The 12,086-nt window shown below is 49.1% G+C and overlaps 1 protein-coding gene across 2 annotated transcripts in view; it reads left to right on the top strand.

Moving 5' to 3' along the window:
- Nucleotides 1-12,086, top strand: part of Appl2 (adaptor protein, phosphotyrosine interacting with PH domain and leucine zipper 2) — a 47,962-nt gene that overhangs the window by 9,187 nt on the left and 26,689 nt on the right. For both annotated transcript variants that reach the window (XM_021175188.3, XM_085843066.1), the window contains 2 exons: nucleotides 10,581-10,640; nucleotides 11,096-11,167. In XM_021175188.3, the coding sequence (XP_021030847.1) occupies nucleotides 10,581-10,640; nucleotides 11,096-11,167 (132 nt within the window). The remainder of the gene's footprint in view (nucleotides 1-10,580; nucleotides 10,641-11,095; nucleotides 11,168-12,086) is intronic.

Raw genomic sequence — 12,086 nt, 5'->3', positions numbered from 1 at the left:
TGCACACCTGACGGTGGCCAAGAGATAGAGGAAGGCCTGGCACACTCCAAGGACCTAACTTCCTTCACTAGACCCAAGTTCTTTTTGGTTTATCGAGACAGGGTTTCTCTGTGTAGCCCTGGCTGTCCTGGAACTCACTATGTAGACCAGGCTGGCCTCGAACTCAGAAGTCCGCCTGCTTCTGCCTCCTGAGTGCTGGGATTAAAGGCGTGCGCCACCATGCCCGGCTCAAGACCCAAGTTCTTAAAGGAGTGCCACAAGCTGGTAACTAACCTCTGGGGTCCTCTGAGACCCAAGCTGTGGCGGGTGGGTCTCCAAAAGGAGAGTGACTACAGTAGTTGTGATTTGTTTAGTTGATGGTTACACAGTGCACACTGTAATAAAGTGTCAGTGTTACCTGTGAGTATGTGCAGTTCCTGTACGTCAGCTAAAGAAGACATAATGGGGGAGACAGACAGACAGGCAGACACTGAGACTGTCTAGACCCTTGACTTCAGCCCCAGGAGAGAACACAGAAAGTCAGAGGCACAAGGATGTGTGTATGCTGACGGCGTGCGGTGGTGTGGACTGCATCATTGTCTTTTTGGTTTCCTAAGACAGTCTCATGTGGTCTAGGTTGGCCTGGAACTCAGTTTGTAGCTGATCAACCCTTGATCCTCCTGCCTCTGCCTCCCGAGCGCTGGGGTTACAGACATGTGCCACTATCCCCAGCTCACAGTTTTCCCTTGAAGCACTAGGTCTGAGGGTTTCTGAGGCCCTGAAGTAAGGGAAGAGTCTTTCTGGAAGTCAGAGCCAGAGGTCGGGGCCAGAGATGGAGACTTATAAAAGCCATTGAGTAATTAGAACTTTTTTTTTGGCTAGGTGTGGTAGGCCTCTGTGAGTTTAAGGCCAGCCTGATCTACATATAGTGAGTTCCAGGCCAGCCAGGGATATATAGTGAGACTCTATCTCAAAAATAAATAGATTGTTGTGGGGCTAGGAATTGAACTTAGGGCCTCGAGGCCTAGGCAAGTGCTCTGCTACTGAGCCGCATTCTCAAACCATGCAGGTAGTTGTAGTGTTGTGAAGAGGTACGTTCTTGACTGTGTGATCTTGAGTGCTCATTTGTTTTGATAAGCATTTCAGAATTTGGGAAAATATGATGACTTTCTAAGATTTTATTTCATTACTTTTACTGAATGTTTTTCTATTTTCCTCTGACTATTCCAAATTTAATACAAAAAGAAAAAACATTTGCTTGCTATTTAGTAGCCGAGTACAACGATCCTGTCTTCTGTTCGGTGCTTTCAAGCCCCAACACTTAAGTGGCTCTAAGTCCCCCAGTCCCTGGAGCCTCTGCTCTGCCTTCCCGCGTCTGTCACAACCATTTGCTGAAGAGTCAAAACACTTCCTTACACATTTTTTTCTTCTGAGCCAGAAAACTACTTTGTGCCAAAGCTAAGTAGGTCTTGCATTCTGAGAGGCTGGAACCCAGCTTCCACCTCAGCACATGACTATCATGCGGGCTGTCGACTGGCCAGCGCCCTCCTCCCTGGCTACCGCTGCAAAACTGCAAATGCCCCAGAGACAGCTGGCCGGCAGCAGCTTCCCGATTCGCACAGGCAGGGCTGTGGCTTTTCAGGTTTATTGGAAAGGCTGGGGTGTATTTTGCTTGCCTTGGGATGTGTATGTTTTAAGCTAGTAATCTTTTTCTGTTTTCATCCGGGCCACTCTGCCGCCCCGGTTTTCTTGGTTTTGTTTCATGTTAGTCCTTAAATATTTTACATTTAGATATATTGAATTATATTAGTAGAGTTTGATATATATATATATAGGTTTGTTGTTTGTTTTAGGAAGACATAGTTTTTTTGTTTTGTTTTGTTTTTTGTTTTACTATTACATTTTAAAAGCAATTTATGTGGCTGGTGAGACACAGGTATTTTTAATGAGCCTGCTCTGGTGAGTGTCCTCTGGGCTTAGTTTAGAAGGAGGAAGACCAGGAAAAAGTAGAGAAGGTAAAATTAAAGTTCCTGTCTCAGAATAGAAGCTAGAAGTTGTGACTGGGAACTGGGACAAGGGTTGCTTTCTGCAGAGAAGCACTGTACAGAATGTGAGCACAGAGTCACGTAGAGAAAGCCGGGGTGCTTGGGAACATAACTAGGAATCTCAAGTTAGTGCTGATGTTAGTATGACCTCAAGAATTAAATAGAGCCTGGGCATTTAACATACAGAAATAGCTGTCAAGTACTGAATTTATGAACAGTGTCCTTTTTGTCTTTGCCAGCACCAGTTATGTCATAGAAGTAAGTTATGCGCTGGTCGTCTAGAAATGGACACATTTCTATCTTACCGGCTGTCCTATAAGCTGATGTGGCTTCTAGCTGGCAAAGACAAAGGCGTTTGCTAAAATATTGAAAGGTGCAGTCCTGTAGATGAGAGTTTGTAGGGCTTTGTATTCAGGTCCTAACACATTAGTTTGATAATTCCAAGATTAGGGAGATTTTTATTAAACCATTTCTGATCTACCCAGTAGAACAGAGAGCCTTCTCTGAAGGCTAGGACACAAGTTACTGACTGAGTTACAGACTCTGTAGATACAGTCAATGTCTGCACATGCAGTGAAGTAACACTGACCTTACTGCTGCTGTGCTCCCACAAAGAACAAGACAGCGAAAGAGAAGTAGAGAGGGCTCCGAGAGCGGACCCCCTGCTTTGGCTGGTTTGAGGGAGCTTTTAGATTTTATTTGGCTTAACCCCTTTCTAGCAAGGGGGTTGGTTGGTATCTCTGGGCAACAGTTCGTGTGGCCCTGTTTTGTTTCTTAATTGGCAGAAGAGCCATTGCCCAGGCTAGGAGCAAAGTGAGCCCCATTGTGGCTGTTCACCACAGAGAAGGTGAGCTCCCTGCATCACTAACAGAGCAAAAGCTTGTTTAGGGCTCTCTACTGCTTTCAGACCACTGGACAAGTAAGTTCAAGATGCCTGGGGGCTGAGCAAGAACACAAAGATATATATATATCTGTCTATCTGTAAACTATCCATAAACCATCTATCTACCTTCTTACCTACCTATTATCTATCTATCTATCTATCTATCTACCTACCTACCTACCTATAAACTATCTACTGTCATCTGAAGAATATTTCCTTTAACTTTTATTTGGTGTGTGTGTGTGCAAGCATGTGGAAGTTAAAGACAGCCTTATGGTTGTCTTTACCATATATGTCTTAACTGCATATATATATATATATATATATGCAGTTAAGTTGGCACAGATTTTGCACTCAATAAATTTGATAGGATACTTGCTTTAAATCCATGAGTCTGATAATTCTTCCTTTCCGAAGTAGGTTTAGAGTTGTTTTATTTGTTTAATGTTGGACTCACTCAGGCTTAGGAGAGAGCTGCTTAGCTTTTTCTCTCAGCTGTCATACTGAGATGTGGACCGGGGGAGGGATGGCTCTGACTGTGGTTAGGAAGGCTGCCTGCTGTTGGCGGGGGTTAGTTAGTAAAGCCGGCAGTTCTCACAGCCCACCTTTCTCCTCTAGTGGAAGACAAGCCACTCTGGTTGTTGGTCTGGGAACAGTGTTGTAATAACTTAAAGTTTAAAAAATATTTCTCTCTCTCTCTCTCTCTCTCTCTCTCTTTCTCTCTGTGTGTGTGTGTGTGTGTGTGTGTGTGAGAGAGAGAGAGAGAGAGAGAGAGAGAGAGAGAGAGAGAGACTGTGTCCACTCTGCCATCAGGGTAGCCCAGGCTGAGAGAGAGAGAGAGAGAGAGAGAGAGAGAGAGAGAGAGAGAGAGAGAGAGAGAGAGATTGAGAGAGAGAGAGAGACTGTGTCCACTCTGCCATCAGGGTAGCCCAGGCTGGATTGGAGGGAGGGAAGCTTAGCCAGGCAAGGGTGAGTGCAATGCACACACCCAGGAACAGCTTCAGAGAACTAGTTTATTGCAGAGAACTAGTTTATTGCAGAGAACTAGTTTATTGGAACTAGTTTATTGGTAAGCCAGGTATCTGTGCCCCTGGAGAGGTGGCCAGGATCTCTAGGGGTGAGGATTGTGTGGCTGTGTACCATTGGCCAGGGCAGAGGTGTTAGAAAATATTTCTTCTACATGCTCAGGGGCCGTAGGGTACGGTGGGTGGGGTGGGGTGGGGGTTGGGACCTTATAAGGTCAAACAAGGAGTGAAGCCTGGTAATTTACTGTCAGGGTAGTAAATTCTTACTAGGGTTGATCTGAGGGGGCTGCCTTTGTAGAACCAGGTTGGGAGGTGGGGAGGGAGGCAACTCCTGCCATCCTCAAGTTTGAGGTATTTGGAGTTGAAGCTCTGTTGACCCTTCCTCTGGAATCCTTGGCCATTATGGTCCCACATGGGTGTGTTCTGTTGTGTGTGTGATGTGTGTCAGTGTGTGTGTGTGCTGTGTGTGATGTGTGTCAGTGTGTATGTTTGTGTTATGTGTGATGTGTGTGTGTAATGTATATATGTGGTTTGTGTGTATATGTGTGTGTATATGTGTGTCCATACATATGTGTGGATGTCCCTGGAGACCAGAAGAGGGTGTTAGATCTCCTGGAGCTGGAGTTATAAGAGGTTGAGAGCCACTGCCATGGGTGCTGGGAACCAAACTCGAGAGCTTTGCAAGAGTAGCAAGTGCTCTTCCCTGCTGACCTCTCTCCAGGCCCTGGTGAATCTCTTCTAAGTGACAGCCGTGGTTACCGTGGTTACTGTGGGCTTGTTCACTTTCTCTCAGCAAAGCCGGCAGTCCAGCCACCTCTCTGCTCTTTTCTGTTTGGGGATTTTCTTTCATCTTTCTGTTTGTTGACACAGGGTCTCACTGTGCAGCCCTGAGCAACCCGGAATGAAGTTGTGCACCTCCACAGCCAGCTCTGAGGCTGTTCTTCACCAAACCTGAGGTGCATGACATAGTACATCCCAAACATCTGAAAACTGTGGGCCCTAAAATCCCTTTTTAAATGTGGAAACAATATAATCTCAAGCTGAGGCCAAGATAGGAGAGAAGGGGAGTAAAGTTATTTAAACACAGCGATGTTCTCGGGCAGGAGCGGTGGCTCAGCAGGTGAAGGTATTTACCACCAAGCCTGATGACCAGAGTTTAATTCCCTGGTGAAAGAAAAGAACTGACTCCAAAAGGCTGTCTTTAACTTCCACATGCTTGCACACACACACACCAAATAAAAGTTAAAGGAAATATTCTTCAGATGACAGTAGATAGTTTATAGGTAGGTAGGTAGGTAGGTAGATAGATAGATAATAGGTAGGTAAGAAGGTAGATAGATGGTTTATAGATAGTTTACGGATAGACAGATAATAGACAATAGATGGAGAGAGAGAGGAGAGAGGAGAGAGAGAGAGAGATATTGATTAAGCTGAACAAGGTCCCATGCCTTTGGGCAGCAGTGAGAGCAGCAGGCATCCATGGTGTGAGCTTGTAACAGCCAAGGGGGAGACTGTAGGAGGCAGACAGGGATTCTCTATCCTTTACACACACACAAGGTTCACACGCCTGTAGGTGGCAGACAGGGTTCCTCTATTCCTTACACACACAAGTGTCACACACCAGGCCAGGCACCTCCTGCACATTATCTCATTTAGTTTTCCTAATTAAAGATTATTATATGGTAAAGAATCTAAGACTCAGAGAAGTTGTGTAGATTGCCTCAGGCCACACAGCCGATGAGTGGCAGAACCAGAAAAGCCTGAAGTCACTCCTGTATGTGGTGCTGTGTTCTTGGCATGCTGGTCTCCACTGACAAACTGGTCAGCCCCAGGAAAGGCTTTGCCTTTCAGAGGCTTTTCCTGTCCATCTAGAGCAGCGTGGCTTCTGAGCCTGATAACTCTTTAGTTGTCGGAGGTGGGGCTCCGTTTTAAACCTAGAGTGACTTTTCTCCTTTCATTAGTTTTAAATCCAGATTATTTTAATTAATACATTTCAGAGTCCTGACAGTCAGACAGGTTTATTTACCTGCTTGAGACTGAGAAGCTGGTCGCAGCTTCAGCTGTGAGGGGCAGAGCTGTGAGGTCTAGGGAGGCAGCTTCACAGAGCCTAGCCATTGGCTGCTCTGCATGCGGGCTCCGCAGTGCTTCAGCCTGCAGCTTCCGAAGCCTTCGTGGCATCAAAAGGCCACTTTGACTCGTCCTCTTAAGCACAGGGTTAACCAGTGACCTTGGCCTCACCAGGCCAGAACCCCCGTCCTGGCTGCTTTCTCTGTGACTGTGGCTGCCGGCAAGATAAGTCACTGTGAGTTTTCTTCAGTCCTTGGGTTGTCTGTGGAGTCACTGCTATAGAACACGAGATGAGCCCCAGCAGCATCCTCTGGGACACAGCCACAGTGATGGCCTCTCCACCTCATCTGCCTTGGGGCCTCTCTGGTGCTTGGCACACAGCCTTCGCTCCTGGCAACACCTAGTCTTCTGGCACACCCTCTTCCTATGGAGCAAGCCCTTTCCTAGCCTTCCCTCAACCTCCTCCCATGATTCTGTCTTCTTCCATGGAACTGTTCTGTCTTAAGTCTTTCTGCTCTCTGGAATGCTCTCTCAGCCCTCCCTGAGTGGTGTGCATTTGCCCCTGGGCGTGGTCACCAGCGATGGCCGGCCAGGGCCTGAGTCTCCTTTGTAACTATGCTCTTCTTGATTCCCAGTGACTTGCCCACTGCCACTGTGTAAGGTGAGTTTTCGGGATTTTCTGAGAGGAGGTGGTTCTCCCAGGAAGGCTTCCTGGCTTCATTCTTTCTTTGTCTTGCAGCCTTCCTCCTCCCCATCCCAGGATGCATCATCTCCTGTGGCTCCCAGTGGCCACTAGCAAAGCTGAACCCCCTGAACAAGCACCGTGAGTGCAGAAAGCTGCAGGCTAGCCACCCTGCCAGTGTGTCTCTGGCTGTTCTCCGGTGTGCCAGGCGGTCTTCACAGCTCACCGCTCTGTGCTCAGGATCCCCTTTGACCCTTCACTGACCTCATAGCCAACAGAGTGTCTCTAACTACACTCCTTCCTGCCCTCTCTCTCTTCCTAGCCAGAGGGCCCTTGTGTGCCCAGTGGCCTGTGCACTTAGTAGTCGGAACACGGAAGGGGTGATGAGGGCTTTCATTGTCCCATAGTCTGCCAGCCCCAGGTACATGCCTTTCTCATGCCCAGCATGGGACTGGGTGCAGGTCTTCTCCACCTGGAAGCTGCCATCCAGCTGGACCCTGATCATCAGAAACCCATGTTCCTCCTCACTCCTGAGCTGAGGCCTGGCTCTTCTGGCTTCTCTGGCTTCCTCCCCACACCCAGCATAGTCCTGTTGGGGCACTTTGGCCTCGGGTGTGGTTTGGTATCTCATTAAGGCTCTCACATCATCTCCTTACCAGCCCATCAGTTCTTCCCTCCATCCCTGCCTCTCTGCCTCCACACTCTCATCTGCTCACCCCATGCCTGCTTCCCATGGCTCCTTGGAAGATCAGCGCCATCTGTCAGCATGTTGGCCCACCCTCTTCTCCACTGTGGGTCGTGGGGAGTAGCGTGAATGTGCCTCTCAGCCTCATCTCTAGCGTTTGGAACAGACCTCTAAGCTCATGGCTGTCTGTGACTGACCCTAGATGGATTTCCCCCACCTCAGGCTGAGCCTCAGCCTTCATAGCTGCCATGGGCGGTGCTGCCCACTGAGGCTCTTGATTTCAGGTGAGCTGTAAGCCTCTCTGGCATGGTAAGGTAAGCATTCCCTTGCCAGAAGGTAAGCTTGCCCATCAGGCTTGCCAGCCCCTTGTCTCGGTCTTGTCAACTGACCAAGAGCTTCTTTAACATAGGAGGAGCTGTCTGCAAACGCTTTGTCAGCTTGTCTTTTTTTCTTATGCTGGAGATCAGACCTGATGCTAACCATGCGCTCTGCCGCCAGTTTGTCTTTTAAGGATTAATGTGAAGTAGCCGAGTGTAGACAGCGGCCCAAGAGCTGTTGCAGGACCATGAAAAGAAAGACACATGTCAAATTTGTAGCTCAGAGGTGGAGCCTTGCCTAACTGTGAGGCCCTGGGTTCCAGTACTCCGGAGAAACACATTTGTCTGCACATGCATGTGCACACACACACACACACACACACACACACACCATGTTACTCTCAGAACTCCACTAGAGTCTAAATGCTGGGCCACCTCTCCTGCTGCCTTGCTCCCAGGAAAGGGTGAGTTTTGTGTTCCTAACAAGAGGCCCTCTTAGACCTACTGCTTGCATGCCGGCTGAATATTGGTCCAGCTCCCACTTTCACAGGTTTTGTTGGTTCCCAGGGTGTAGGTCCATTAGCCAAGACTGGCAGAGTGTCACAAAGCCTTCATGCAGTGGGGACACTTCCTGCTGTGCTCAATTCTGGGCAGGCAGACTTTATGTGAGTGCTTGCTTCCAGGAGGGGGGAGGAGTGTGATCAGGAGGGGAGAGGGTTGAGACCAGGAGGGTGAAGGGTGAGACCAGGAGGGGTGGGGGGGTGAGACCAGGAGGGGTGGGGGTGGGGTGAGACCAGGAGTGGGGTAGATGAGGCCAGGAAGACCAGGAGTGTGTGATCTTTAAGCCATAGCGAGCAGGAGGTCAGCCTGAGCTTCAGTGAGATGCTGAAGGGAAAGAGGAGATTGTGGAAAACAGTGGAGTTTAGAACTGGACAGACCTGAACACATGGCCTTGTCATGCCACCAACTAGCTGAGTGACACTGGACGAGCCTCTTTGTGCTTCAGTCTCTGCTTCATCTGTCAAGTTTTTCCTTATTCAGACCTGTCCTGTAGAGGGAGGGGCTGCGGCAGTGACTTAGCAGTCAAGAAAGTGTTCAAATCCCAACCCCCAGGCAGATGCCAATCTCAGACAAGTTCATCTTACTGGAAGCAAGGGCCTTTTTGTGTAACTCTCTCTTCAGAGCATCACTGCTGTAGATGGTGGATCGGCCACTTTTCCTTGGGGTCTGTATTTTACTGCCATTTGTGACAGAGCCCTATATACTTAGACAGTCGTTTTTGCTCACATTTGGACTGCAGGTATTGTTTTTGTTTTTGTGTTTTTGTTTTGTGAGACAGGGTATCTCTGTATATCCCTGGCTGTCCTAGAACTCACACTGTAGACCAGGCTGGCCTCAAACTCAGAAATCTGCCTGCCTCTGCCTCCCAAGTGCTGGGATTAAAGGCATGCACCGCCACTGCCCAGCCAGGTATTGTTTTAAACTTAGAGTTTAGATTCATCTTTTGACCTGTTCATATACTTGTTTATCAAACATGCTGAATGGCTGCTGTGTGCTAAGAGCTGTTGCCTGTCCTTGGGTAAACAAAGGATACAGTCCTGTGTGTTTGTTCACCTGCTTCCTTGGCCCTGTGACTGCTACTTGTGGTCAGTTCCAAAAGAGAAAGACACGGAGGGCAGGATAAGGTAGCTAAAGTCAGGGCCACGTGTGGGACTTTATTCTGGGAAGGAGGGAGAGAGCCATGTAGGCTCCGTAGGGCAGATGGAAGTGGCTGGGGAGTATAGACTGTTCTGTTGAGAAGGTCCCAGAAGACGGGTTTGGACTCTGGTAGGTCAGGCAGGACCCCCATGCAAAGTAAAACAGAGCAAAGTCCCATTGAGTGCAGGACTTGAGCTTGAAGGACTTGCAGCCCCAGAGAAAGAATGCAGAAGCCAAGACCATGAAAGTCGCCTGGCGGCCTGTTCCTGCTGGGACACACCCTGTGCTCTGGCACAGCCTCAGGAATAACCCTGAGATGGTGAGCAGCTTGGACATAGCCTAGAAGCAAGAGTCATGCTCAAGGTCCTCCGCATTGGGAGGAGGAGGGCGGTGAGGTCAGGCTGGAGGATGCAGGATCGAGAACAGGCTGGACCAGCATCAGAGACTTGCTGGATGGTGCAGCTCCTTAGGCAGAGCTCCCTCTGGTCACCTGGAGCTGGGGGGTGCTATGCTGCCACAGACGTCACTGGTGCCAGGTCCCAGGCCACACCCTTCCCATGGCCCTTCAGCAAGAGCTGAAGCTGGGCCGAGGCTGCGCGTGGCTGTGGCCTCTGCTCTGCAGCTCTTGTTCCAGCCACCATCCACAGGCAGATCCTGAGAGCTACTCCCCAGTGTTGGGTCCTCTTTCTGGAAAGCTGCATTTCCAGCTGGCTGGCTCCCTGCTTCCTGGAGGGTTTGCTTCATTAGGCATCCCCTCCTCTTGGCACACCCAGGTTTCTCCTCTGCAGCCTCCGTCATGCATGTAACTGATGCTCTGCTGACCCTTCCCTCCTACATCTCAGAGGGCTGGGACTGTGCCTGCATCCCTTTGCTTTACTGACTGAATAGGAAGGGGCAGTTGGTTAAGGGCCTTACTTGTTCTAAAGCAAGCTCCAAAGCTTGGCTTTGCTTCTGTGTGGCCCTCTGAGTGTTGTCTAGACACAGTCTCCAGGTATGGTGGTGCAGACCGATAAGCCCAGTAGGTTGGGCCAGGAGGCTCATGAGTTCCAGGAGAGCCTGGGCTACAAGTGAGACCCTGTCTAGAAGAGAAAACCAATCACTGCCCAAGCGCCCATACTCCTTGTCAGGGCTGCTCTGAGGTGGCCCGTGTCAGTGACACTGACAAAGCTGACCTACTCTGCTCTGCTCTTCTCCCACAGAATGAAATGTGCCTGGCCACTCAGCAGCTTTCCAGGCAGCTGCTGGCATATGAAAAACAGGTAACTTGACAGGGGCTGTGCACTACAGTGCAGTGCCCAGGAACCCAAGAGGCCCCTTCCAGGGTCTCCAGAGGCACCCTGCAGAAGGGTCCCTGTCTCCTCCCTCCACCGTCCTTGTCTCTCTTCCTTTCTTCTCTGCCAGGGTTTTTCCTTTTATCCTTTACCACTGGTAAATTATAAGTGGGATAATCCTGAAGCCTCCACGAGGGTCTTTCAAACTAATCAACTACTCAGCGGCTTCCCGGGCTCCGGGAAGGCCCAGCGCCCAGACAGAGCCCTGGAGATCCCATCCTGTTCAGACAAGTGGCATGGCCCGGGCGGGGTGCTGGCACACTTCTCAGACAGACTGCCTCTGCTGTGCCCCTGGAGAAAAAAGGCAGTGGTGCCTGCATGACGGTTGGGCTGAGTTTCCTGCATGCCTTTAACATCCTGACTTTTAATTCTCTTTATTCTAGAATTTTGCACTGGGCAAAGGTGACGAAGAAGTAATTTCAACACTACATTATTTTTCCAAAGTGGTGGATGAGGTAAGATCTGGAAGTTTTTCTTTATGAACTTTCTTTTATCTGGTTTGACCCTTGTGCATTTTACAATACCTGAGATTTCTGAAGCTCATCCCATAACAGAGGAGGTTTTAACGCTGTAATTGTGATTTGGAGGGAAAATAAACCACAAGGACTTTCAAGCATTCAGTTTCCTGGTTTCTCAGCCTGCCTTGGTGTGTCTCCCTCTATAGCTAGATAGCTTCAAACAATGGGAGTTCATTGTCTTGAAGCTTTGGAAGCCGGAAGAGCATCCCAAGTAACCCGCAGGCCATACTCCTTCCTTCCCTCCCTCTTGGCTCCTTGTGGCTTCTGCTTGGCTCGGCCTGTGGCGAGTCACAGACGTCTGGCTGTGACTTAACATGGCCTTCCTTGCCCTCATCTTCTGTCTGTGTCTTTGGTTATAAAGACACTGTCACTAAGCACAGGGTCCACCAGGAAATTCAGGGTTCTTTCCTTGTCCTGGTTACATTTGCCGAGACCCTGTTTCCACAAGCTCTCATGTTCTGGGTTCTGGATGGTTGTGTATTTTGTGGGGGATGCAATTCAACACATTACAAAAGATTACACACACATTTTATTATATTTGTGGGAAACCATGGTTTTAGGAAATTGCATAAATCTTAGTTGTAAAAATCGTTAAGTGAGCCGGGGATGTGGCCCAGTGGTACAATATCTGCCTAGCATGTGCAAGGCCCTGGGTTTAATTCAGCACTGTTTAAAATAAAAACCCTCAGAGCTCCAGTACTGCTGGTACCAAGAGACCCTTCTGCAATACTGGAAGTATAATAAACTTCAGCTTTAAAAGACTGAGCAGTGTGACTGCTGTAGGAAACATGTGGAGAACGCAGGAAAGAGCATGCAGCGACCAGGCCCTGAGCCAGGGTAAATCTGGGTTCGGCAT

Source organism: Mus caroli, unplaced genomic scaffold (genome assembly GCF_978045245.1).
Source record: "Mus caroli unplaced genomic scaffold, Mus_caroli_1 scaffold_9, whole genome shotgun sequence".
Taxonomy (NCBI): Eukaryota; Metazoa; Chordata; class Mammalia; order Rodentia; family Muridae; genus Mus; species Mus caroli.
This window is presented reverse-complemented; position numbering and strand designations above follow the sequence as displayed.